At 42.8% G+C, this 26074-nt stretch overlaps 3 protein-coding genes across 5 annotated transcripts; 2 read left to right on the top strand and 1 right to left on the bottom strand.

Moving 5' to 3' along the window:
- Nucleotides 1-251: 251 nt before the first annotated feature.
- atg101 (autophagy related 101) lies at nucleotides 252-2773 on the bottom strand. The gene is made up of 3 exons (XM_028983979.1): nucleotides 2655-2773; nucleotides 2227-2492; nucleotides 252-1177 (listed from the first exon to the last, which is right to left on the bottom strand). Exons 2-3 carry the CDS (start codon nucleotides 2476-2478, stop codon nucleotides 773-775), a joined length of 657 nt encoding a protein of 218 aa, XP_028839812.1. The 5' UTR covers nucleotides 2479-2492; nucleotides 2655-2773; the 3' UTR covers nucleotides 252-772.
- A 1083-nt stretch (nucleotides 2774-3856) lies between these two features.
- Nucleotides 3857-7811, top strand: LOC114792650 (tectonic-3-like). Of its 2 annotated transcripts, XM_028983977.1 has the most exons (14): nucleotides 3857-4207; nucleotides 4283-4397; nucleotides 4462-4562; nucleotides 4641-4756; nucleotides 4840-4948; nucleotides 5754-5866; nucleotides 5956-5994; nucleotides 6089-6163; nucleotides 6325-6444; nucleotides 6529-6624; nucleotides 6712-6815; nucleotides 6937-7084; nucleotides 7253-7390; nucleotides 7493-7811. In XM_028983977.1, the coding sequence occupies exons 1-14, from the start codon at nucleotides 3982-3984 to the stop codon at nucleotides 7646-7648; spliced, it is 1656 nt and encodes a 551-aa protein (XP_028839810.1). In that variant the 5' UTR covers nucleotides 3857-3981; the 3' UTR covers nucleotides 7649-7811. The 2 variants fall into 2 exon arrangements, with proteins under 2 accessions (XP_028839810.1, XP_028839811.1); XM_028983978.1 differs by lacking the exons at nucleotides 7253-7390; nucleotides 7493-7811 and having other exon boundaries at nucleotides 6707-6815; nucleotides 6937-7073.
- A 497-nt stretch (nucleotides 7812-8308) lies between these two features.
- On the top strand, nucleotides 8309-25604 carry c2cd2 (C2 calcium dependent domain containing 2). Of its 2 annotated transcripts, XM_028983974.1 has the most exons (15): nucleotides 8313-9161; nucleotides 9260-9355; nucleotides 11968-12084; nucleotides 16089-16190; nucleotides 16662-16778; nucleotides 16876-16993; nucleotides 18334-18442; nucleotides 18854-18918; nucleotides 19076-19191; nucleotides 19340-19505; nucleotides 19636-19746; nucleotides 21114-21241; nucleotides 21496-21766; nucleotides 22609-22645; nucleotides 23310-25604. In XM_028983974.1, the coding sequence occupies exons 1-15, from the start codon at nucleotides 8919-8921 to the stop codon at nucleotides 23794-23796; spliced, it is 2283 nt and encodes a 760-aa protein (XP_028839807.1). In that variant the 5' UTR covers nucleotides 8313-8918; the 3' UTR covers nucleotides 23797-25604. The 2 variants fall into 2 exon arrangements, with proteins under 2 accessions (XP_028839809.1, XP_028839807.1); XM_028983976.1 differs by lacking the exon at nucleotides 22609-22645 and having other exon boundaries at nucleotides 8309-9161; nucleotides 23310-23680.
- The last annotated feature ends 470 nt before the right edge of the window (nucleotides 25605-26074 follow it).

The raw sequence follows: 26074 nt of genomic DNA, 5'->3' as shown, positions 1-26074 counted from the left end.
TAATACGGCGCACACGACGAAATGTGTTCTTTTAGCTCATCACCGTGCTGATCAGTGGGCAGCCATGAAAAGTGTGTGGGGGACGGTGTTTTGCTCAGTGGCACCTTTGCGGCTCAGGATTTGAACCTGAAACCTTCCTTGCTCGCTAAGCCACCAAACGCAAAAAAATGTTGTGTGACTGATACGCTCTGGCCAGCTGAAACGTTGAATATATTAATATAATCAGGTGAATATGCATTACAAGTGGCAAATTAGGAGACAACAGATTTTCACTTTATTTCCAACATTCATTTAATACTATGGGTTATTTTATGAATTAATCATTGTTGTGTCACTTATATGAGCTTTTTTTTTTTTTAAGATTGAAACATATCTGCAACGTTTTTTTTTTATATGTTTGTTTTGTTTGCTAATAAAATTATCCCTACAGTATGATAGTGTGCATATGTCTGCTTTAAAATATTATATTGCACATTCTTGTACATGTCTGAGGAAAGCAGTGTATCCACAAAAGGCCTATGAAGATACACAGACATACACAAGCAAACCAAAGGAAACATAATGAGAGAATGGTCAAGGAATAAGAGAACGCCCCACTCTCTTCATAGTGTGTATGCAAGAAACACTTGAACTTGAACAGTGTAATTACCTCTTTGCCATGATAAATGGCGAATGTTAAGGCTGCTCTACTGAATAACATTTTTAGCAGCGGATGCTCAGGGAAAAAAAAAAAAAAAGACATAAAAGATAAAACCGGCTTTTGATGGTCCTCTCATAATGCCAAGGTGTCCTTGATGAGCCTCCTCATCGTTGTGCTGACGGAGGTTCCGAGGGAATCTGTGATCTGGTACGTGATCTTGTATAAATAGGGCTGGACGTCTTTCAAGCTGGTGTCGAACACGTTGTCCACCTCTGACTGTGTAGGCATTTTGGGCAGGTACTCATGGCGGTTGATCACCTCCACAACGTTTATAACCTTCTCACCCAGCTTCTCGCCAACCTTCTCGCGGCAGATCTGTCGCTCCTGTTCATTGGCCAAGTTCACAACGTTGACTTTGATCGTCCAGACCTCCCATGGGATGCACTCATCAGAAAATGGCCATCTTGACTTCTTCTTTTGGTAAAATTCTAAGGAAATCTGGCCCATGCCATCACTGCCAGTGATGTTCAAAGCATCCTGTGCGAGACATGTGAAAATGGAATAATGTGATAATGAAATAAAGCAACCAGCACGTTCATTCAGTTTGAATTGAGTTTTGGAAGTCTACCGAATCCCTGTTAAAACGCAACTCATTGCTGATAAAAAGCCACAGGACTCTTATTTGGACGCCGTACACTTCCAGCCTTATGCACCTGATAACATACAGGTGCACATCTCAATTCATTTTGCACATGTTTGTCTTGCGTGTCCTGTTTGAAATATCAAGCATCCTACATGATGTTGTCCTGTTCATGTTACAGAAAAGTTTTACTTTTCTCTAATAGAGATACGGTATTTAAGTTTTAGTTTTAGTTAGTATAGTTTAGTGTGTATATACAGTACAGGCCAAACTTTTGGACACATCTTCTCATTCAGTGTGTTTTCTTTATTTTCATGACCATTTTCATTGGTAGATTCTCACAGAAGGTATCAAAACTATGAATGAACACATGTGGAGTTATGTACTTAACAAAAAGTGGAGACCTGGCCTCCACAGTAGCCAGACCTGAACCCAATCGAGATGGTTTGGGGTGAGCTGGACCGCATAGTGAAGGTAAAGGGGCCAACAAGTGCTAAACACCTCTGGAAACTCCTTCAAGACTGTTGGAGAACCATTTCAGGTGACGACCTCTTGAAGCTCATCCAGAGAATGCCAAGAGTGTGCAAAGCAGTAATCAGAGCAAAGGGTGAATAAACTAGAATATAAAACATGTTCTCAGTTATTTCACTTTTTTTGTTAAGTACAAAGTGTAATTAGTGTAACCATCTTGATTGGGTTCAGGTCCGGTGACTGTGGAGGCGTGATCTCCACTGTTCATTCATAGTTTTGATGCCATCAGTGAGAATCTACCAAGGTAAATGGTCATGAATATAAAGAAAACACATTGAATGAGAAGGTGTGTCCAAACTTTAGGCCTGTAATGTATATTCTTTATTTTATGATTACACTATGGGGGGTCTGTGTGAAACATTATTTCAATACACGGTGTACTGACAATAAACCAATCTTGAATGTTGAAACTCACCTTGAATTCCGCCACCGCTTTTCGAATCACCCTGTCCAGCTCGTCGGACGAAACTCGCACGAAGGTGAAGTCGATGAAGTCGCAGTCTATGTCCTGCGTGCCCACCGTGCCGATGGAGTAGGTGCCCTCCTTCTTGTAGTGAAACTTGCCCGTGCTGCGGTGCAGGAGGATCGTGTGCAGCAGGGCCAGCATGGCCTCGTCCACCTGCCGTCCCTCCACGGACACCTCCAGCACCTCGGAACGGCAGTTCATACCGACCGTCTGTCCTGTCGCGGCGGCGGGCGAAAAAAAACAAAACACAAACAACAGCTTAACTGCGTGGGGGTGTAAAATTCAGTCTAGTCATTTACATCGCAAAACCAGGCCTAGATGTCCGACAGCGCGACGTCAGGAACTGACGCGATTTCAAGAATATTGTTGGTCGACACCTTTTTTCGTTAATCTGTAGACATTAAACAGCGAGTCACAAAGTAGCTACGTCTCGTCGTTCTTCTGTCCCAGGGGCGGAGTCTCGTCAGTAAACAGAAAATGTGCAGGAAGTACGGCACGCCGCGAGGCCCAAACAGGCACGCGTTTTTTTAATCGCATGCCGACTTCGAAAAACAATGAAACACTAGTAATAATTTACTCTTCACTCGTGTTACCTTGTCCAGAATGAATAAAATCACTTCACCACAAATACAATAATTATTTGTTTACAATATTTTTTGCTATATATACTTTTTCAAGTACTTTTTACAAACATGGCGCAAAGGGTGGCCTAGCGGGAAATGAAAGCAGACACACGCTGCTCACCGGGGGCCGTTCACGGCTGTAAATGGTGTTCATGCTGTTGTGTGTCACTTATCACTTATCACTTTCAGCATTCAAAAATAAATAAAATAGGCAAAGTGGGCTGATATTCAGCAGTCTATTTACCTTACAGACCTTAGTCTTTATATGTATTTAATTTTTCGTTTTGGTTTCAATTCAGAGCAATTTTTTTAACATTTTGTAAATTCATGTGTGATGAATAACATTTATATAAACATTTATATTTTGCGATCACACTAAGGGGGTCTGTGTAAAACAGTATTTCAAGACAATGCATACTGTGTATACTGTTGCACTGACAATAAATCTGTCTTGGGGCGGTGGTGGCCTAGTGGTTAAGAAATCAGCCCCATAATCAGAAGGTTGTCGCTTTGAATCCCGGTCTGCCAAGGTGCCACTGAGTAAAGCACCGTCCCCACACACTGCTCCCCGAGCACCTGTCATGACTGCTCACTATGGGTGATGGTTAAAAGCAGAGGACGGATTTCGATTTGTGCACCGTATGCTGTGCTGTGTATCACTGTGACCTTCACTTTCACTTTTAAATCTTAATTCATTTGTAAGAATTTGGTCTGTCAATTGTTTGGTTTTTTATGCTTAAACAACATTCTTTGTATCACTTTGATTTTTAAAAAGTCGTTTTCATGAATACGTAGCATGTACTCAGATCAATAAACTAAAACATGCTTATGTTGAGTTGGTTCTATCACATAAGCGTGACACTCTAAACGGTGCAGTGTGTGCAAGATTCCCTCCAGCCCCCCAGGTGTCGCTGTACGATGGAAAAAGATGCAACTTCATCCCGCAGTATCAGGCTGCGAGAGAAGAAGGCTGCCTCGGCAACCACCGACACTGTTGACATGGCTAACCGTGTACACTATTTCTGTGTGGGTAGGGACGCAATGAATCCAACGTTGAAATAAGCATTGCGGGACGCAACAAATGGAGCACCGCGAATATCCTCTACTGGTCCTGGTTCTCGTCGTCGCTGTAAACGCCTCGGTTTCCAACCGAACCGCCAATGCAACAGACGGCAACTTCACGAACCCCGCAGTCGATACGGGAACGCCGTCGGCACCCCCGGCCCCCGATCCCACTCCGTCCGCGGGACCCACGTCATCTGACTTCACAACCACCGATGGGACGGCGCCGACCCCCGATCCGACACGTAAGGCGGCTCCGTCGTGAGTTGGGTCGCACCACGAATTGTGACGCGATCTGTTGTTTCTTTCGGCGTGTGCAGTGTGTTGGTGTGACCTGACCCCGGGGCTGTGCGACATTGGCTGTTGCTGTGACGTCGTGGACTGTGGCGTCCTCGACCCCTCCACCGTGTTCAACAGCTGCGGCGGGGAATCTAGGTATGTCGCTCCTCTGTGAACGCTGTGTGAACGGTAGGACGGTATTCAAGTCCTGTGTCCCCAGGTCTGGCTCCTGCATCGAAAGCTGGCTGATGTTTCGGGCCAACGTGGATCCGGCCCTCATAACAGATACGGAGGGCCTGTTCTGCGTGCAGAGTGAGGAAGGTAGCGGTGCATATATCTACTCTGCACACAGTTCCGCTACAACTTCCAAACGCCAAAGTTCTGCAAATTTCCTGACAGGATCACAGCAGCAGAACCTCCGAGTGCTGTCAGACCAGCCCAAACGCCTGGACTCACCTCACTTCTCGCTTCAAGAGCCGGCAGCGTTCAGCATCCCATCCAGAGATTTCTACAAGGTCACCACTATACCTGCTCCATGAAATGTTTCAATGCTTGTCACTTCCAGAAGGGTGTACAAGTCTGAATCTCACTCCTGCAGGTGGATGATGTACTTCTGATACGTTACAGCGGCCTGTCCGTACTCAGTGTACTGAAACAGCCAGCGCCGGGGCCAGCTACCTTTTCCTGTGTTGATCGCAACCCAGCCAGTAAGGTTCCACTGCCGCGCATCACAGCACACGCTGCCGTCCAAAAGCTCGGACTCACCCACCCTGTGGGGGTTATGGAGACTAAGATGGAGCCGTTTTGAAGAATCCAATACAATAAACATTTTTAGTATTTCTTTTATGTTTATTTAGTTTTTGCCTATTACATACAGTACACGCCAAACGTTTGGACACACCTTCTCATTCAATGTGTTTTCTTTATTTTCATGACCATTTACGTTGGTAGATTCTCACTGAAGTCATCACAACTATGAATGAACACATGTGGAGTTATGTACTTAACAAAAAGTGGAGACATGGCCTCCACAGTCACTGGACCTGAACCCAATCGAGAGGGTTTGGGGTGAGCTGGACCGCAGAGTGAAGGCAAAGGGGCCAACAAGTGCTAAACACCTCTGGGAACTCCTTCAAGTTGGAAAAGCATTTCAGGTGACAGCCTCTTGAAGCTCATCGAGAATGGCAAGAGTGTGCAAAGGGCGGCTATTTTAAAGAAACTAGAATATAAAACATGTTTTGAGTTATTTTTCCTTTTTTTTTTGTTAAGTACAGAACTCCACATGTGTTTGTTAATAGTTTTGATGCCTTCAGTAAGAATCTACCATGTAAATGGTCATGAAAATAAAGAAAATGCATTGAATGAGAAGGTGTGTCCAAATACTGTATATTGCATTATTTTAATAGTCCCGTGTCTGTAATGTAAAAATTGCAAGACCCATGAATGAGTAGATGCATCCATAAACATTTGACTGGTGTGATGAAAATGATGAACGGTTTTCATGCCTTGAAGGATTCTTACGGTCTGGGTCCACACTGTGCTCTCGTGCCCTGACTGCTGAGTCATGTGGGTTGGACCTGGGTCTGAGGGCTCGCTCGTACTTTTCCAACATCAGCCTGCTCGGGGTAAGAGTCTTTCAGCGGAGACTTAAGTGATGCTGTCATAGAATGATGCTGAGCATCGCTGTATGAAAATGGTGCTTTCTGTGTTGCAGATTCCTAAACCACAGAAAATGAACATGACAGACAAGCTGGTAATACATAATTACACTTCTGGCCGTTATCAATTAGTTATCAGTTAGTTTCTTCTGATATAAGTAAGTGTTGACACTGTAAAATCCCCAATAGGTATCTGTTATCCCAGTGATGGAGTGGCCAGAGCCTAGACAAAAGGAGGGGTCTTGCTTGAACATAGTGTCGAAGGTAAGTTATAGCAAGGATCATTTTTGTTAATAAATGTTTTGTGTCATTTTGTAATGTTTGTTATTGTGTCACGACTGCATGTTCCATGTGTTTGTTCATTTTGTAAAGTGGAGTTTTCCATTTGGATGCTGTTTCAGAGTATCTTACTTCTCCATACACAGGTAGAGTATATCATTGAGTATACAAGCAGAGGGCAAATCACCATGGTGACGGTGAACGTGACCTTGACAGACGCTGTGATCGGCACTCGGATCTTGCAGCAGCATGCTGTCCAGTTTCAGGTGCTTGTCTCAATTCTAGCTCTTGTCTAGGATTTTTGGTTCCTTTGGTTGCATGAATTTTTGGCTTCAAAATTCCTGCTGCAGCTAGCCACGGCCAGTCCTACAGCTGTGCCACGAGCCTCGGTGGGACTGATGTCTGGAGCACCTGTGATTGGTCGATTCGGGGAAGAACTCAAACCAGTATCCTTCCTGTAGTCTCTGAGTACACAATGCATTTCAGAGGTTTCCGTATGTGTGTGAAATGTTCCATAACCGCATGCATGCTAGCTGTCGGTTGTGGGTGCGACTGAAGGTGGAGAGTGCTCTGTGGATCTCGCTGGCCGCGCTCCCATACTTTTCCAGCTAAACTCTATATCAGGCTGCACATTCAGGTGAGTCTAATTGAAAAAAACATCTCTGTACAATCATTTTAGCCCTGAAGAAAGTTTAAATGTCATATGTGAATAAACGATTGAACGGGATCCTAATTGATGAAAACCAATCAAATTGCAGCTCTCCTGCGACCAACTGCACAGAGCTGAGCTCTCAGCTATACACAATTCTTCGTGGCGCAGCCATCCCGGACCAGGTAGCCATGAACTCAGGGTCACAGCTGGCCTGGGCAAAGGTCATCATGGACGACTGCCCTCAACCACCCACTGTAAGGCTTATTACAGTGCACAAGTCTGATTGGTTGGTGACCTGTGTCCTGTATGTGAACAAAATAAATAGTAGAGTTCATCCGTAACGTCATATTCCTTCGGAATGTTGAATGCTGTGTTACCACTGGAAGATGAACCCTGTTGCTCTGTGACTTCCTTTGATTTAGGAGAGCACGTGTGACTTTGGCTGCACAGTTCCTCTCTCCGTCTCCGTCCAGTTACTCTGGGCTCGAAGAGGGCATCTATCCCTACCTCAGAATTACGTACTTGGAGCCAAATACCTCTTCGTCTGTCAGAAAGTGAAGGTACTACCATACAGCGTTCAAATGAAGCGAAATGTTGGCAATGGTTTTCTTTTACACTGCTACCTCAATATTCAGTTCAGACATTTATTGTTTATTTTACAGTGTCCAAAAACATCTCCTCTTGCACTTACTACGTCGGTGACATTCTCTGATGCCACCGTTTACCCAGAACCACCCAGAGGCAAGCCGCAACCGACCTGGAAGTTCCCTTTTGCATTTTTTACTGCTGGCACAGGGGAGTGTGATAGTTGTCTGTAGTATTATTAGATTTTGATGCGTGTTAGATTTTGATGATACAAGCAGCATGGAGTGGTTATGCAATCCGAAGAATGTAAAGCATGTACTTTTTGAGTTCACTTTGGATGTAAACATACGAAAAAATATCAACTGCAGGTCAGCATAGAGCTGCACAGAAGCAAGTGAGGTTATTGTTTTTTTTTTTTTATAATTTTGTTTAAATAAATGTTCTTGTTATAAATTAACTTGTCGGCTGTTTTTAATATGCTTTTCTTTATTGTTATCATAAAAAGGGGTGGGGGAGAACAGTGCAGACTTTAGTACTTTGCCCAGACTCTGAGGTTTAGCAAATGTTGCGTAGATGTAAAACACTCCAGGCTCCAGTAGGGAGCAGCACACTTCCGGGTTAGACGCGACGAGGCTGGCGGGGGCGCCTCACCGTCCCATTCGATTCGCAGGTCCCGTTTAACTCCACAGGGTCGCCGCTCACATGCGTTTACATGCAAATGGACTGACCGGTCCGAGTCTTCGCTGCCTCGAAGGCTGGCTTTTTAACAACACGCCAGCGACGTTCGGCTAGGACTGACGAGAACTTTCGGCGGAACACGAGCTAGCAGTCCGGCCTGCGTTCCAAAAAGCACCTCCACACGGTGACGCGCACTGGAAGAACCCGCCGGCCATTTTGAACGTGGTTTTACGTCTAGGGCCCTTCCTCGTCCGGCCCGGCGTGCATTGCGCGGAGCCCGAGCTCCACCCCGCCTAATGGGATAGTGGGAAGTTGCGCGGCGTTCTGCGTGACGTAGCGCTGCGTAGTCTGCGAGGGGCGACCGGGGGAAAATTGTGTCGCAGGGCAGGTGTCGTGCTGCTAGCTCGCTATCAAAAGTTAGAGGCGACCCGCTTGTGCGTGCAGCGCGGGACAAGTTCGGCTCGCCTGGACGCAGTCGCGACTCGCGATGGCGGAAAGTGAATTAAAACCTTAATTGTGCTTTATAATAAAATAGAGGTGGTAGTTGTCGGTCGGGTGAATGCGTCGCCGCCAGCCAGCCCGGAGTGTACGGTAACGTCAGTGCCGCGAGAACGGTTAACTTTTTCTCGCTCCGAACGCCGGGAATCCGGGTTGTTTTAGCGGACCGGGGATCCCCTTCTCTGGGCTTGGGCTCTTATGGGCGTTGTGGAGGGCGACGGGAAGCCGAAAATCTCCGCAAGAGCAAGGTGCGACCGGGACGGCCGGGCGGCTCGGAGAGGAATGCCCGCCCCGTAGCTCCGCGGCTCGGTGTGTCGGTCGGCCAAGATGGCCTGCGTCTCGGACGACGCGCAGTGGCTGTGCATGGTGACCCTGTTCGTCGCCTCCGTCGCGACGCTGCTCGTCTACTTCGTCCAGTACTTTTACGGCCGCGGCGGGAGCGGCCACGCCGGGCCGGTGCCGGAGGAAGCCGGCGCCCTGCTGAACTGGGCGCTGTCGCAGAGGAGCTGGAAGAGCCAGTGGCGGCGAGCCTGGTTCAGGACGCTGAACGAGCGCGCCGCGGAGACCGCGGTGAGCTCCCCGTCTTAAAGCCGCTTTGGAAAGTTAAGGTTTAAAGAGGACATGCACCAGGCTCCGTGTAGAACCCCGTTTTGCTTTTATTTCCCCAGAACTCGGTGCGACTGATATTCGAGGAGGATGGTCTTCAGTCGTCTGACCTGGTCCTGGACCAAGTATGCAGCTTCAGGAAGTCACCTGGACAGAAGGTGGGACTGCGTCGCGTAAGAAATGTGGCCGAGATTGTGACCCGTCCCTTGCTGTCCCTGCTTGTCGCTGGGAACAGCTTCAACCGTTTTTTCCCCACCGTCCACCCCGTGGGCCGGTGAGAAGAGCAGCCCGGCTCTATAAGCGTCGTTTCAGGTCTGAGATCGCATCCACGCCTTTCAGCCCCCCCGGCCAATTGGCTTAAAAACGTCTTATTGGAGTCGATAGCCTCTTAGGAGAATTCCCTTCCTAAGCAGTTTGTAATGACCTCAGCGCAGGCGTCCAGCAGCTTACTCCACTGTTACTACTGCCTACCGCCACTCCTGAGTTTACTGGGGTATAAACGAAGGAACTCAACGACTCTCCCCGTCTTTTCTCATCGGTCTTCGTTAACGTCCTGCCTTCCGCTCTGATTACTCTCTGGAGACTTTTATGTCTGGCGACCCAGCCACTGCATTATTTTCACTCAGGTGGCTCAGTGTGTGTGTGTGTGTGTGTGTGCTTGTGCGTGTGTGCGTGCAGAGGCTTACATTCGTCCTGCCTCCTAACAGTAAGTAGATTATTCCCCTGATTTGTACCCGAAATCAACCTGCCTTGGTGGTGCCTCGAATGTGGAGAGCAAATATTACCCCCACCGCGGCTCCTCCAGCGCCTTTACCTGAATAAATCGCAGTGTGACCCGGGGAAGTTATAAACTCATTTTCTCTTCCTCGTTTGGTGCATGAGCTCGGTCTTCATGTGCTGACTTGATCATTCAGAAATGGCTGTAGCCTGAGAAATGTTCCTGAAACATCCCATTGTACAAATACGTGAAGTGATTGTCATTGTGAAACACTGCAGCACAGCCCAGAGTGACACAGCGAAGCATGTCCTCTGCTTTAAACCATGGTGAGCATTGGGCAGCTGTGACTGGAGCCCGGGGAGCAGTGTGTGGAGACGGTGCTTTGACCAGTGGCACCTTGGTGGCTCGGGATTCGAACTGGCAACCTTCTGATTACGGAGCTGCTTTCTTAGCCTACTAGCTAGGGCTGCACGATTTGGGGAAAAAGACATATTGCAATTATTGATATCAATATTGCGATATGATAAAGGGCACTTCATATCAATGAAAAGGCGCATACAAATTACTAATAGTGAAATGTTTAATTTCAAAGTGAAACATACAAACTACTTATAACAACTTGAAATGCCCAGTGCTTTCAAAATACAATATTCTACTAAATTAAATAATGACAAAAACTCTTTTACATTACTGTCGAACGACAAACCCTGGTAAGGCTAAACAACTGTTTTTGAATATATTTGGATATTATAAAATCCCGTATTATAGTTCTTACGTTTAAGCAAAACGTTGTTTGGAGGCTGACTTGAACACAGGGATGCATAGCTTTGCTAGCTTAGCTAAGGTTAAGATTTGTAAACTGAGGTGAATTTCTTTAGGAAACCAAAGTTTGAGAAACGTTAACTAAACAGCTAAGAACAGTGTAAATAGTTAATGCCTACGTTTAGCCAAAACGTTGTTCGGAGGCTGACTTGAACACAGGAATGCATAGCTTCGTTAGCTTAGCCTAGCTTAGCTAAGGTTAAGACTTATAAAACCAGATTTTCTAATGGCCAAATATATTTAAAACAATTGTCCAGCCTTACCTATGAAATGTAATCCCCCGGGATCTGGTTTGGAGTGTACAGTGGTTTGTACAGCCCAAAGCAGCACAAGAGTGAGGCATTTTTATGCACTTCTCTCCATAGACATGTACATGCTTCACGCCACAGCAGAGCCTATCGCAATATGGCGGCGACGTTGACGTACGTGTAGCCATATGTCTATGTGAGTCACGAATCTGAGGTCTCCATTGAACCGAATCGAAAGTCACGTGACCAAACAAGTCACATTTAAATCGCAGCTTTTTGCGTTCATTTAATCGCACAGACTGACATCGCGATTACAATTGCAATTAGATTAATTGTGCAGCACTACTACTAGCCCTTAAAAATATCCCCCCAAAATTGTCATTACACAGGACTAGGTAGTTATTGTGTAATAAACAATCATGGAGTAAGTATTTGATAGATTTTGTATGAAATGTTTAAGAAACGGCATAAACTGTTGCAGAAGAGCTAATCGGAGTATTTGATATTGAATATGATGGATATCGGGAGAATACATGAACTTGGTGAGTCTCAGCCATAGTCTGCGAAATTTGCCCCCTGGCCTCTTCTGAATGTTCGGGAAGGTGTCACTGTGCATTCGTATGATGTCCTGTTTCCAGTTGATGCTCCACATTCTTTGACGTTGCGGTTTCGTCCTGGTGCCAGTCGAGTTGTGGAATTAGAAATGCGGGGTTATTTCTTTAAGAATGAAGTGAAAGCAGTACTGATCAATTGTGAACATTTAATACTCTAAACTGGACAGGTATGAACTCACTCTGTGCAATAATAGTATAAATCCTGTGGGAATTAGTACAATTGCTGACAACGAGAGAAAATTTGAACACATCAACTTAACCCTTTCCCGTTCTTAAAGGCCGTTAGAAATACAGTTCTCCGTTCTCACATTAACTCGCATCACAATAAATGTTAAATGAATGCATATTTTTCTAAATTATTTTCTCAGGCCATGTGCTGCCGGGTGGTTGGAGAAAAGCTGCAGTTCTCTCTGAGCGCAGCTCAACCTAACTCCAGTGCTGAGCCGCTGAGGTACAGCGTGAAAGTATCACCTCTTCACCTGCAGGTAAACCGTTTGGCTGCTTCTTCTTCTTCTTATTATTATTATTATTATATATATATATATTAAAAAAAAAAAAAAAGTCTGGTTGTTCAGTCGAGGATGTTGTATGTTAGTCCCACTGTTTCTGAAATAAATCCTAAAGACTTAAGGGAGTGTTGTGTAGTTGTGTTGAGTCCTTATGATGTGATGCAAAAAAAAAATAAAAAAGCTCAGTTTTTCTTATGTCTCAAGTAGGGTTGTTGGAAAATATGGATACAGCAATATATCATGGTATTTTACGTGGTAATATTGTATCGATACAGGGACGTCAAGTATCAATATTTTTGTTTACAAATTTAGTCCAAAATTCAGTTCTGAGTTATGTTGTCTTGGCTGAATTATTCATATTTATTGATATTGGGTATATCAGCTCCGTTTCTACATTTTCGGTGGACTGTGGAATATCGCAATATGTACATTATCACAATATATCGTGGTATAATCGTATCATGACCCAGGTGTCGTGACGTCCTAGCCCATAAACACCCCTGGTCACAAGGCTGGTTTAATCCAAATTCAGATAATTCAGTTAAATTCAATTAATAATCAAACTCAGAGTTGCTGGACTTAAACTATTTTGAGTTTTATTAGTCATCCTGTTGCGATTGCTGGACTGGATCTGATGATGGTCGCATGCTCACATGTTGTTCAGATGGTCTTGATGTGATTTACGTGTTCACACGCTGCCTGACGTTACAACTACAGTGAATCAGCTAATGTCGAAGCGTGGAAAGCGGCGGCGTGACGTGTGACTGCTGCTCTCCGGCCAGCCCGGTTTGAGGCTCTTGCATGCCCTGGATGCATTGGATATTATAAGGGCTTTAATCCGGTGATTTGTTGAATTCTGGTCTGAAAATGACACTGGTGTCGCATCATGATTGTGGCTTTGATCACGTTTAAAGGGAATCGGCATGAAAGTGGAAGGGAGTGGAGCCAGATCTGAGTTCGGAGATATTTCACACACGTTATTGGGTGCTCTTTGTTCATTCTGTAGCCGCCTTTATTAAGTCACCCGGATGGAGGGCACGAGTGTGTGTTGTGTAGTTAAGTTGATTTGCCTAAATTGGCTTTACACGCTTAATCAGTTGCATCCCTGGCGTCTCTGCTTCTGTCTGTTGGCCTTCCTGTTTGTGTGTTATGCTGGCATATTTAGCTTGATGTAGAAAGGCCGTCGTTCATCAAGTGTGACGTATGTTGATGTCATTTTACGAGCCTAATTGGAGTCAGGCTACTTAAGCCCTGTCAGCCAGATTTTTAAAAACCTGTTGCACTAATAAAATGTAATTATAAAACAGTATCTGTCTAGACCTTTAACGTGGAACATTCTGCATCTTTTAAAGTTTGGGAGTTCACTGCCGTGACTGAAAGATTTTAGATGGTATCAAAAGTTGTTTGGATTCTTTTTTTTTTTTTTTTAATCTAAATCTAATACCTGCTAACCTGAAGCATGTCCACTGGTACAGTTTGTGGTGTGTGTGTGTGTGTGTGTGTGTGTGGAGTATTCACACACTGTCTCCTCTAGCTTTAGAGCAGGTTGGGTGTTATGTGTCCTAGTACCATAGATGGAACAGCTCTCAGAGCGAGAAGCTGTCCAGGCTTAACCAACCGATTTACAGCTATTTTTACCCAATAATAGGGTTGTTTGAATGGCTGCTAAAATGGCAGCTGAAGTCCAGTTTCACTTTTCACTTGTTTTTGTCCCCCTCAACCTGTGTTATTTGTGATCGGAAATTTCCACGTGGGGATTTTTTTTTCTTTCACTCTCCTGCACTTTCTCTCTTGTGTTTGTTGGTTTTAGTGTTTGTGTGGATTTTCTGGAAGGGCCCTGCGGCTTGTTAAATTGTTCCTGGCCTCACGTATTAGGAGAAAGACTGGAAAGCTCCCTGTGTGTGTTTTAGTTTTTTTTTTTGTGCCATGTACATTGTCCTGCCATATACATCCACCCGCTTTGTTGCTGCCGCTCAGTGCACTTTAGCCTCAAGGCCCGAAACACTGATCACGCTCCCGTGTGCCTGTTCATGTGACTCCCTGACATTTTTAGTTTATTAGTTGCCTGTTTCTTTCACTCCCCTCACTTTGCTTCTCACTTCTGGTCAGAATCCAGTGTCTGCACTTTATTTTACCTCCATTTTCTGCATTGTGTGCCACATGTATATGAGAGGTGTATGTTACAGCTTTTCCCACAGTTGGCCCAAGCTGTTTTTCTTATGTGTGTTTGCCCAGCTTTGGCACCAACGTTTGTGATGGAAGAGGTGAATGTGCCAGATATCGTTCCATTTCCTGCTGTAGCAGGAAATGTAGGGCTTTTGAGCGTTGAAGAGGTGAAGGTTCACTCACATGTTTTTTTTTTTTTTGTGCACAGAGACAGATGTTTGATCAGAAAAACTAACCGTTAATCTTTTCTTTCTCCCCTTCATTTCAACAAGTGTTGCATGTAGGTTATAAAATAAAAATGTATAATAATGTATGAGGACCTGAAAGATGATATAAGTTAGGGCCCAAGCACTGAATTTTTTTGCCCCACACATCACAATTCATGCAAAGTTCGTACTGAGACAGGTTTGAACCTGTCAAACTAACGCGTTACACCTTTTGGTGCACACACACTTGCATGTATCGCCACCAATAAAATGTGTCTTTCATTAAGAAAAACTTATGTTACACTCACAACTCAATAACCCCGCCCAGCACGAAGTGAGATAATCGGATTGTTTAATTTTCTCATAGAAAGAAATTTGAAAAATTTAGATTCCTAAACCCTTTGTCTGATTCACTAACTTTTATGTAGAACACAAGTTCACCATGCTAAATTGCAAAGATTTTTTTGATAACACAAATATTCTTGAAATGACAAGCCAACAGATTTACATGTAAATCAATAAAAAAAAATCTTAAATTACACTAAACAATTAAGATGAAACTTCAGTCTCAGAAAATATTCAGTCTCACACCATAATCATTTTCATATATGATTTGACACCTGGGAATAATGCCACCCACTGGAAAGAGGAAAAAGTACCACTTTGCATTTTCTATTGTGGTGTTCGTACACCGTTCATCAGATTAATTTAAAATGTGATCAGTATATTGCGAAACATGTTCCTTATAAATACTTCATAAGGATTTTTTTGATATGTTGAACAGTTTCATGCCCACAACATTTCAAATGCAGGGTACAAGCTGTGTAATTTTTTTTTGTATCCTGTGGGAATTCAATTTAAACTACATCCAATTCTCACCAAAATTTCTGAGCATCAAGACAAGAAGTTGAACAATTCACATGTCAAAAAAAATCTTATTTCTATCTTTGACTGTGTTGCCGTATGCTGGTGATAAATTAATCTGTTACAAAGTCGGGCTGCTCTGCCTCTGAGTGAGATACAGACTGCAGGTTCATGTGCATAAAAACTCCTCCACGCTGAAAGGGGTGGGGCTGCAGTGTGCTGGAGAGAAGGGGGGGGGGTTCTCTCAAAGAAGCAGAGGATCTGTTGGCTGACCTTTTCAATGAACACTGCATTTGGTAAAATCATTCTGCACACATCCATTGTTTTACAATAACATCATAGGGCATTGCTCCATGTTCACGAGGGCCCGTTAATCACCGCTTGTGGTTATAGTTCTGTTGGGAACTGCCCAAGGAGCTCAGTTTGACATTAACTGATTGGGCATTAGGAATAAAATCAAATCTTTTTTTTTTTTTAAAGCCAATTTTTGCCATGAAGATGAAAGTCATATGTAAAGGTTAACAATATCACAATAAAAGTATTACAACAATACCCAATATATATTTCAGGACCATTGTCTCCAGCACACATTTTTAAAAGCAGAATTTATTTATGCTTAAGATCTCAGCCATCCAGTATCAGTGTACCAATAATGTGTCAGGAAATATTGCTGAAAGGATATTTTGTCCCACTGGTTTGTGTACAGTCTCGGGTGATTCATTTTACTATGTTGTGTTTCTGTAGCTGGATCTGCAGATGACCGAGGCTGATGGCGACGTGCGCTTGAACTGGGGGCTGTCAGGCCTGGACTCCTCAGACCTGCAGCTCGTCCCCAGCTTTGTTCAGGTCAGACCCAAACCCACTTTTACCAACACATCATTCCACTTCATCTCTTTCTTTACACCCCACTACCTCTCAAAAGCACCATTGGCAGTTTGCTGGCACAGCAGAAACCTTCTCAAAACCTTTCCATATTCCATAACTCATATTCTGTATAGTTCATAAAAAATGTCACTTTACTGCCTTGAAGAGTTCGTTTTCATACACACCACACTGGGGTGCATTTCCTTAAGATTGTATTACAAACTCAATCTCTAAATGCTTGTATAAATGTGTAAACACTCAAATTCCTCAAGTATTATTTTTATTATCTTCTCATTAAAATAGAGAAATCACTGTGGATTTGTGGAGATCCTCCTTGGTTTCAAGACTATGACTATATTATGGTTGTGTCTCCACACATCCTGTTTAATGTTGGTTTTCTTGACTTGTTTCAAAGCACCAGTTCCCTTCTGTGTGTGTGTGGTTTACCTGCAGGGTGGAGCAGCAGGCCTCAGTGTGCACGCGGTCAGGGACAAGCTCAGGCAGATCCTGTGTGACGTCCGTCCCTCTGTAGCTCTGAGCAGCCGGCCTGCACAGGCAGCAGAACTCAAGGTGAATTTTCGAACTCCCCAGTCCCACCTGCTGCACAGACTTAACCTAAAACCTAAAAACCAAATCTGCACCTAAATGGCTTATTAATTTCCTACAGGAAGCCCATAGCAAGGCCCCTCAGGTGAGCTCTCCTCCAAAACCCCCTCGTGCTCATGAGTGGAAGCTGCTGGTCAAGAACATTCGGGTGACATGGCAGCAAGAGGGTAGTGCTGCAGGTCAGTCATATAATGTTTGTTATCTTCAGGTTTCTGTTTCATAAAAAATCCTTTTATTTGTGTTAATCATGGTTGGGAAATCCCAGAAAATCAAGTCCAAAATACAATTTCAAAATAACATAAATCATTTCAACTGGTGAAAATTTCACCAAATTAAATAAAAAAATATATTTTAATGTGGGGCTAACAATATATATAAATGTATTACATGTATTATTGTAAGTCAGTTAAATGTATCTGGACATAAAAAAGCAGCACAGCATGGTAGATAATGCAGAATATTCTAAGGATAAATAGCAAAATGATATAGCATTCTGTTTAAAATGAGTATTTGCTAAAACAATGTTAGGGGCAGTGGTGGCCTAACAGGTAAGGAAACAAACCCATAATCAGAAGGTGCCACTGAGCAAAGCACCGTCCCCACACACCTCTACCTGCAATGGCTACCCACTGCTCACCACGGGTGATGGCTAAATGCATTTTGTTGTGTCACCGTGTGCTTTGCTGCAGTGTTTCACAATGACAATCACCTCACTTTCACTTTTATTTCTGATATTTACACATAGTTCCACTGCATGCCCAAACAGAGACTTTAAAACAGACTTCTCTCATTTTTCTTTTCTGTTTCAAGGTGTATAGTCCATTAACTATTTTTGTGAGCATATGCTGAGTTTGTTAAATGCAGTGTTCTAGTTTTGTGAATTTAGTTCAATTCTAATCCAAGCTCACACTTTTTGTTCTTGCCGCATTTCTTCTCTCTGCAGCACACCCCGTAATTCTTCCCCAACCAAAGGCTGCTGAGTTACATTTTTCAGCTTTCACAATTATTCTAATGGGTCTTTATTAATGATATTATGAATGGGCTTACATCCAGGGCTTACTCCAAAGCCTCCTCACTCTAGGTCTGCCACATATTTCTCCATACTTGGCTCATCATTTAACTCAGAGTGTCCTGACTTTTAATGTCCCTGTCACCCCTCATCCAACAGAACACTTAACCAGAGTCAACCTCACATTAATGCTCTACATTATTTATTTGCTCATTTGCCTGGCTGCTATTCATGAGTCAGTCTGGACCTAGAGTCACCTTTACTCAGCTTTTAACTCACTCCTGTACGAGGTTTCTCATCCTTATAGGAATTCGTTTTAGTTCATTTTTCATTTGTTTGTCTTCTAAGAGAAAACTCATGGCTACCTCTACTAACTATTTGACACTTTGCTTCATTACAAAAATGTCAAACAAAAACACAATGCACTATGGTGTCTGGACAAATAAACAGAATTTGAAAATAATTTAATGTATTTTAAATTAATTTTTTTTTTTTTTGTGCCTACTCCAGGCGGCATGAACCCCCAGTGCGTGCTCCAGCTAGATGACCCTCCTCAGAAGCTCACCAGCTCAGTGTTAACAGGCACATCGACCCCTTCCTGGGACCAGCCTTTCATATTGTGAGTGGAAAATGTAACAGTTCATTGTAATCAGTGGAGATCTGCGAATCTAATTCTAGGATTATTATATGGTTATTTATGCTAATGCCGTAATCATAAAGTAAAAGGGATTGTGTTTGTCATTGTGATAAGACAGCACAACAAAATTTATCCCATTACCTATGCTGAACAGTGTGCAACCACGAGACTGCTTCCTTACTGCTAGGCCACCGCTGCCCCTAAATATAAATATAATTTTTATAGTATTACCTATTAGATAGTGTGCTTTTTAACTGTTTCTGGCCATAAAAATGTTCTTTGTCAACACAGGCTGATCTGATCTCCTTCACTGCTGATAATCTGCTGATTAATTTTAGTCACTCGCTCTGCTTGCTTCTGTTTGTACTCCTACTGTCCCTCTCTTCTCCACAGCGAGCTGAGTGGGAGATCTAAGGAGCTGAACATCCAGCTCATGGACCAGGGGAAACCTCAGGAGAGTAAGTGTGATTTTACTGTCTAAAATAGCAGACTGTTTAGCTCAAAATAAGACAGAGAAGAGTGAAGCATTGTGTGTCTTTAACATTGTTATAACTTGAAATGTTGCCACATTCCTGATTCATCCTGATGTGAGTGGATTTAATTCTCTTCACATAGGCTCTTTAATAGGCCAGGTTTCTGTGCCTTTTGATCTTGTGAAGAAGCAGCCTAAAGGGCAGCACAGTTTTGAACTCATGACCAAAGATGAGGTGGTTGGGTCATTAACTACTGAGGTAGGACACATATTAAAGGTGTATTTTAATCTATTTCATTAGTGTATTAAATATACATAAACATTTAAACCTGAAAAACATAGCTGCATTTTATGTTGTTTTTAATTGTGATAGATGCGTTCTTGGACATATTCTTGTCCTCCCACAGTTTACGTACCTGGAGCCCAGTGAGGTGCGGACGTGGCAGGCCCCTACCCCCGCAGTTACAAAACGGGTGGAGATGGACCGTACAGTGATGCCCTGTGGCACAGTTGTAACCACCATCACCGCAGTCAAGAGCAAACCAGGCCGACCCCTCCCTTCAGGGCTTTCTGGTGTGGGCCGCATTTCATTTTACATACTGTGAACACTTCTGTAGTCTAATATACAGAGGAAAAGACTGAATATATTTTAATTAGATCTGCAGTACATAAGACTACAGTTTTTTTTTTTTTTTTTTGGCAGAAACCCTTTTGAAACCTGCATCCAAAACCAAACTTGCCGAGAGAAGGGTCTCAGAGCAGCCATCATTAGTAGGAGCCACTGTCAGCAAAGCCCTGTCTTCCTCAGATACTGGTAGGTGTGAGTGGGTGGGTGTGTGTGCAGGGGGGTGCATTTGGTAGCATCTCACTGCTCATTCGTTTCTGTCTGTATGTGGGTATTTCTGTCGTGCCATAATAATTCTGTTGGTTAGAATGGCATCTGTGCTCAGATGGCCTCACCTGCACCTGTCCTGGAGCTCAAGTTTCAGCTCTAATGTGAAATTCTATAGAGAGAGATCACTGAGATGACTGAAATAGGAGCTCTGTAACCCTCAGAGTTACCTGTATGACTCACCAAGCATCACAGCTAATTAACAGATTTTTAGGTAGTCTTTATATCAACTTATGGCACATGTACATGTACGTACATCAGCAGCATTTTGAAGTGAACACTTACCCTGCTTTTAAATGCACTTGATCCATGATCTGTTCAACATGTTGCAAGGCTGTGAGCACTTTTTCCACACGTGTATGGGCAGAATCCACTGGCTCTGGGACCAGTCATCTTTAACCACTGCATTTTCCCCCTTCCTTGTTATTGCCATGCACCACTTTAAATGCGATGTTCGCCACGGGTAGCAAAGCAGATTTCCTCCTCTTTTTTTTTTTTTCTTTTTTTTTTTAATTTTTCCTGTTTCTGGATTCATGTATCCAGGCTGCCAGCAGGGCTTTGATTTTGTAACGTATTATGTAATGCCACAGAATGTAAATACTGATGTGTACTCTCTCAGGCCTTGCCATTTTTACTATGTTGCTTTTGTAGCAGGGCGTTTTTCCTTACATTAGCATACTTGTTTGCTTAAGTTTGCTTAACACGCCACAATTTCTATTTATTTAAATTTTGTGAAGCTAGTGTGATCTTGCATTTATGGCAGGTCCTCCTGGTGATCAGGTGTGTTACTCAGACTTGAAGTTCAGACTTAATTGACTGAGATCATTGATTAATTCCACAGTCTTTTCTGCATTCTGTCCATATTTGTGGCACGGTGTAACAAACACCTTGAGGTACAGCACAGGCCAAAAGTTTGGACACACCTTCTCATTCAATGTGTTTTCTTTATTCTCATGACCATTTACATAACTCCACATGTGCTCATTCATTGTTTTGATGCATTGAGTGAGAATGTAAATGGTCATGAAATGCTGGGCATGATGTTTTATCAGTCTTTATTTGCATTAAATTAGTCTATTAAAACTTAGTTGTCTGGTGCCATTAGAGATGTTGAAGTATCATGGTATTGTGACTGATTTAAAATGAATCACTGCAGTGTTTGTTTAATTGACCGTTTAGTTCAACGTGTTAGCTGAATTATTATGGGCACTGTGAGAACTGTGCAGTGGCTGGATTGGGTGTGTCTGTGTGCTTGGTTATTTAAAATGGCCCTGTTTGTGCCCTGACAGAGTTGTTGATGCTGAATGGGACCGACCCTGTGGCCGAGGCGGCAATCAGGCAGCTGCAACAGTCAGCAAAACTGAAGATGAAGTCCCCTGTGAAAAAGAGCACCATTATCATCTCTGGTGTTGCCAAGGTACTGTATAGTGTTTAATTCTTGCATCTTTCAGAATAGTCAAACAAGTGCATGTATCTAAATGTATCATGATCAATTTACAACCGGCTCACAGTTTGTTTAGTCTCTTTGTCTAATGTGCATCATTGGCCTTTCTCTGGGGATGTTTAACAGCTGCTCTCTGGCTGTTGGTTAAGTGGTTCGGTTGGTTGTTAGAAATGCTTAAGTACACACTGAGTCACTTAACAAGTTGGTTTACCTTTCTCCTCGCCCAGGCACCTCTGTCTCAGGATGAAGAGTTGGCCCTCATGGCCGGGTACGCTGCTTCCATGGACGCCTCCATGTCAGGGGGCCCTGAGGTCATTCAGGCAGCTCCCACACCACCTATGCTAGAAGCCAATTCTATGGAGCCCTTGGACCCCCTGGAGGGTCCAAGTCATGGTGCGATGATGGAGGACTGGGAGAGCCAGCATGGAGAAGACCAGGACATGGACAAAACATCCCTGTCTCTCTGCATCTCAGAGACCAGTTCCAAAAAGGGCAAAGGTGAGAGAGACTAGCTAGTAATGCAGCAACATCACGTAACATGCTCTCAAGATTTATGCCATTTATAAGATGAATGGAAAAATGGTGTCTGGATGTTATGGAGCATGTAACAGATTTAATGGTAAATTACACCAACTGTAGACTCACAGCTATGATGGTAATAACAATTTGAATGTTTAAAATCACCATACAACTTATTGAATCATTGCCCAACCACATTTGCCATTTTCACTGCTGGGATGGATGCCATTGTAAACTTGGCATAATGAAGACAAGGCCAAACCAGCCCACAGGAAATGGATGTGCCAGTGGTCGTTTTAGTGCTCTTACTTTTGCTCTCAGTGCTTTTGCTTTTGAAGTTCGTATGTGGTTTGTGTGTGGTGTTGAGAGACATATGGAGGACGTATGTAAATGCCCCAAAAACTTGTTGAACATCTTGTTTCTCATCCCACATACAGCAGTGTTGGGTAGTCACTCATTTTACAATCCATAAATTATATTACATTATTACATTATTCTGGGTATGTTGGAGGATAAGACTGAGAGGAATACTTTCACAATGATCATCACTATGATACATCATCAGCTTTTAGCCAAAGATAGTAAAAAAATAAATTGATGACAAGGTTCTCTTCTGCCGGAACGATGTTGTCTATAAATGCGTCTCAGCGCCACTTCACCTTTTTGTCGTCTGTGTTCGTGTTGGTTGTGTCTTTTTCTCTGTCGTCTCATGGCCCTTTTTCCACCCTCTTTTTTTTTTTTTTTTTTTTTTCCTTTCTTCTTCACCCTTCTCTTCCCTTTCTTTATTCCATCTTGAACTTTTTGCCTTTGCTGTCTTAAAGAGGAAGCCAGTGATAACCAGAAATTAATGGCCACAGAGTAAGTTAATCTCTTCAGACGCTTGTTTCAGTCGCATAGATATCAGATGTCCCTGTTTTGCTCCTCTGTTTGAGGGCTGTGCCAAGCCACACCCACCCAATTCTGCTCTGACGATGGTTGTCGATCACAACTGCAATTCATTTTTTATTCTACCAAAATGATATTGATTTGCACAACAGTAATTGGTAAAATAAAGAATAATTCCCTGCAATCAAGACATTCAGTTTAATCTAAATTAGTGTTATAAAGACCCACACAGGATTCCTTACTAACATAGCTTAGTGCAGTGTGAGCATGACTTGCACTCTGTCTGCTCTGGATTTGTCTATGTGTGCGGCCTTTTGCTTCTCCACTCTTTAACGCTTGGTATTAATTACTTTAGCCTCCTGCATGGCTGAAAGGACATTTTAACCAGAAGTCTTGTATTTTTACACATTTTAAGGATTTAAAATGATTTTAAGGATTTTTTGATTAAATTCTCCTTTCAGATCGACCCTTGCTCACATGACCATTTCCATGTCTTGACTGAGAAACTGTGCTCTGAATTAGTCCTTGACGGTGGATCTGTTTTAGAATTAGTTTCCCTTTCATCACATGAGGCTGAAGAAAACACTGAAGAATTTTTTCCCATGTCAGACTTTTTGCTTGTTTGCGCCCCCTGCAGGCAGCTTCCTTCACAAGAGTGCCAAGCTGTTCTTCCGGAGGAGGCACCAGCGCAAGGACCCGGGCATGAGCCAGTCGCACAACGACCTGGTGTACCTGGAGCACCCCGAGCAAGCAGGGCTGGGGGAACGCGAACACCGGACGGCCACCCTACGGCGCATTATCAACCAAAAGCTCTTGCACAAGGGCAAGAGCAAAGCCAACGGCTCTGCCAGACAACCACCTGCATGAGCCTCTGCCTGCCCGTGATCCCAGCCTCGCCGAAAGCACGGTCCAGCAATCCATTTCTTCTGCATCAAACTCCACCCTCATCAGTCCAAATGCCACCCTTGCAGTCACCTTCATCATCCGCCGAGTTTCCTCCAGAACCCTCCACTCAACCCTGTACCTCTTTACCAAGTCCTCCACCCTCCCCTGCTCCCCTACCAACCCTTGCCTCGACACAGTCTTGCACTGACCAAATTTCCTCTAGTGGTGATGAGCATTAAGGTCTGCGAGGTCTCAAAATTTGTGTCTTATCATTCCGTTCTCTCGCATGCATTTTGTGTATCAGCTCCTCTTCTGTTGAAAAGCCATTTGTCTCTGTATCTGTGCGCAATGTCGCATAACCATTTTGTGTGTGTAAACCTTGCAGAAGCATTCTGCATCTGTGGCCTTCATGAATCCACTCTATTGACATGGCTGTCATACGACCTTTGACCTCCAGAAACCCCCTGTGTTAACAACCCCTATGAGTAGGGGTCTCTATTAATGACTTGAGAGTTAAAAGTAGTGTGGCATTGACATGATTTGCTCGAATAATAATAATAAAAAACAAGTAACCTGAGTATGAATACATATGGCATACAATGGTTTTAATTTAGCTTTGTGGGGTGTTGAAATTATTTTGTTTACAGTGACAAAGGGAGAGCAGTTGGCATCACTGGTTCTAACAGACACAAATGGGAAGAGCAAATAGTTCTGACTGCCGACTCACTGTTCCAGACTGTAGTTATTAGCATTTATATTAATTGTTCCTCCCATTGTTCTGAGTATTAGTTAGGGGCTTAATAACTACAGATAAGCCCTCATACTGTACAAACAGTTTTTTTCCTTTTTAAAATACATACAAGATTATCAATTAATTTTCTTTACAGTTTTTAAACAATTCCATATCTATACTGTAGCTTTTGTAATTGAACCAAAGGAAAATTACAGGAGGGACACAAACCCAAAGATTTCGTATTGTGCTGTACTATTTCCCCTTCATGTACAGTCACATGTACTTGTGGTTATTTCCTTGAAGGTCCCCTTGTTCTGTTTGTGTGCTCGGTGTGTAAAGTTGGTCTGTCATGTGAGTTGGAGAGGTCTGGGGTCGAGTTCTATACACTGGGAACTTCAAGGCTGAGAACCATATGTAAAGGACCTCTTTTGCGTTGTCATAGATGATTTGATCAAGTAAAAATATTTTTAAGAGGTAGCACCTTTTCTTTGATGCCCCTGTGTTGGTTGGGTCATGTATGGGAGATTTTATTGTGTATATGAATGCGTGATATTATATTGAGTGCTTTGAATTGCTTTTGTTAAATGAATAAGACTTAATCATGGAGCTGCAGTAGGGTGGTAAGCCATACTAGTGGCACATGGTGAGATGAGAAAAGAGTGATCAGACTTTTTTTTTTTTTTTTTTTTTTTTAGTAAAATATTGTAATTTTGAGGAAAGACACTACGTACATATCAGCATTGGCCCATTGGGGAAATTTCAGATGATGCCTGTCTTACCATTCCCTCAAGAGTCAGTTCAATTGGGCCGATTGCCACCAGTTTTAATTATGAATGAATGGCATGAGTCAGCAATTTCCATAACGTATTTTGTGGTAATATTAGGCTTGTTGAATTGAACATGTACAGATCATGTAAGCATTAGACTTGAGCAGTGTTAAAACAAACACTTAATGCTCATTAATTGCACTGTACTGCATTCTAGTAACATTTTATGGTACCTAAATACTTATATTCAGAAACCAAAATACCACTGACTGACCATTGCAGTAAAATGTATGTACACATACATAGATATACAAAAGTGGGCGGAACTTTCACCATGCTTACCTGTCTCTGATGCAAGTTTACCTGCAGTTTGTTGAGAATTTGCATATATTGTGTGGACTATCATGAAGAGCTTTCTTTATGCCTGTATTGCTCTTGATCATTAATGCCTGTGCACACTGAATATCAGTCAATGCCATGCAGGGATTATAATGAAATCACATAACAAATTTTAGATTTTCTGGGCAAATAAAGAACATAAATAACATTTTTAATGTGTGTGTGTGTGTATGTGTGTTGTTTTTTTTTTTTTGTTTTTTTTTTAGATGAATATTGATAACACCTCATTTTGGGATCGTTTTTGTATTGTTGGATTTATTGGAACAAAATTAAATGTGTAATGTAACGTACACTACTGATAAACAATTGTTTGCTGCATTAAAAAGACGTAAATTGCATTCATGAATAGATTATAGATAGAATGGAAAAAAGAGGCTTGTTGTCAGATCCAAGGCTATCAGTTTAAAAGCTTCTTTGTTAGAAAATCATTTTCAATTATTTGAAAAACACAGTAGCTATTTCGACTACATTAAATTTGTTAGTTCCTATTTTTTTACTCTACTCTTGTAAAAACAAGGACGTTTCTAAATGACTCTTAACTTTAAAGCTGTAAGTTAGGGTTCACTGAGGGAAAATACTCGTTGCTTCCTTTTATTAAGCAGTAGTATTAAGAATATA

This window comes from Denticeps clupeoides, chromosome 6, assembly GCF_900700375.1.
Source record: "Denticeps clupeoides chromosome 6, fDenClu1.1, whole genome shotgun sequence".
NCBI classification, from domain to species: Eukaryota; Metazoa; Chordata; class Actinopteri; order Clupeiformes; family Denticipitidae; genus Denticeps; species Denticeps clupeoides.
Note: the sequence above shows the minus strand (reverse complement) of the source record. Positions and strands in the feature narration are given on the sequence as shown.

Excerpts from the sequence above, each read along its gene's own strand:
- atg101 (XM_028983979.1), bottom strand. The coding sequence starts at position 2,478 with ATGAACTGCCGTTCCGAGGTGCTGGAGGTGTCCGTGGAGGGACGGCAG. Across the intron at positions 1,178-2,226 it reads AAGCGGTGGCGGAATTCAAG|GATGCTTTGAACATCACTGG; the intron begins GTGAGTTTCAAC and ends TGTCTCGCACAG.
- LOC114792650 (XM_028983977.1), top strand. The coding sequence starts at position 3,982 with ATGGAGCACCGCGAATATCCTCTACTGGTCCTGGTTCTCGTCGTCGCT. Across the intron at positions 4,208-4,282 it reads GCCGACCCCCGATCCGACAC|TGTGTTGGTGTGACCTGACC; the intron begins GTAAGGCGGCTC and ends CGGCGTGTGCAG. Across the intron at positions 7,085-7,252 it reads ACTGCCCTCAACCACCCACT|GAGAGCACGTGTGACTTTGG; the intron begins GTAAGGCTTATT and ends CCTTTGATTTAG.
- c2cd2 (XM_028983974.1), top strand. The coding sequence starts at position 8,919 with ATGGCCTGCGTCTCGGACGACGCGCAGTGGCTGTGCATGGTGACCCTG. Across the intron at positions 9,356-11,967 it reads GGAAGTCACCTGGACAGAAG|GCCATGTGCTGCCGGGTGGT; the intron begins GTGGGACTGCGT and ends TTATTTTCTCAG. Across the intron at positions 16,779-16,875 it reads CACAGGCAGCAGAACTCAAG|GAAGCCCATAGCAAGGCCCC; the intron begins GTGAATTTTCGA and ends AATTTCCTACAG.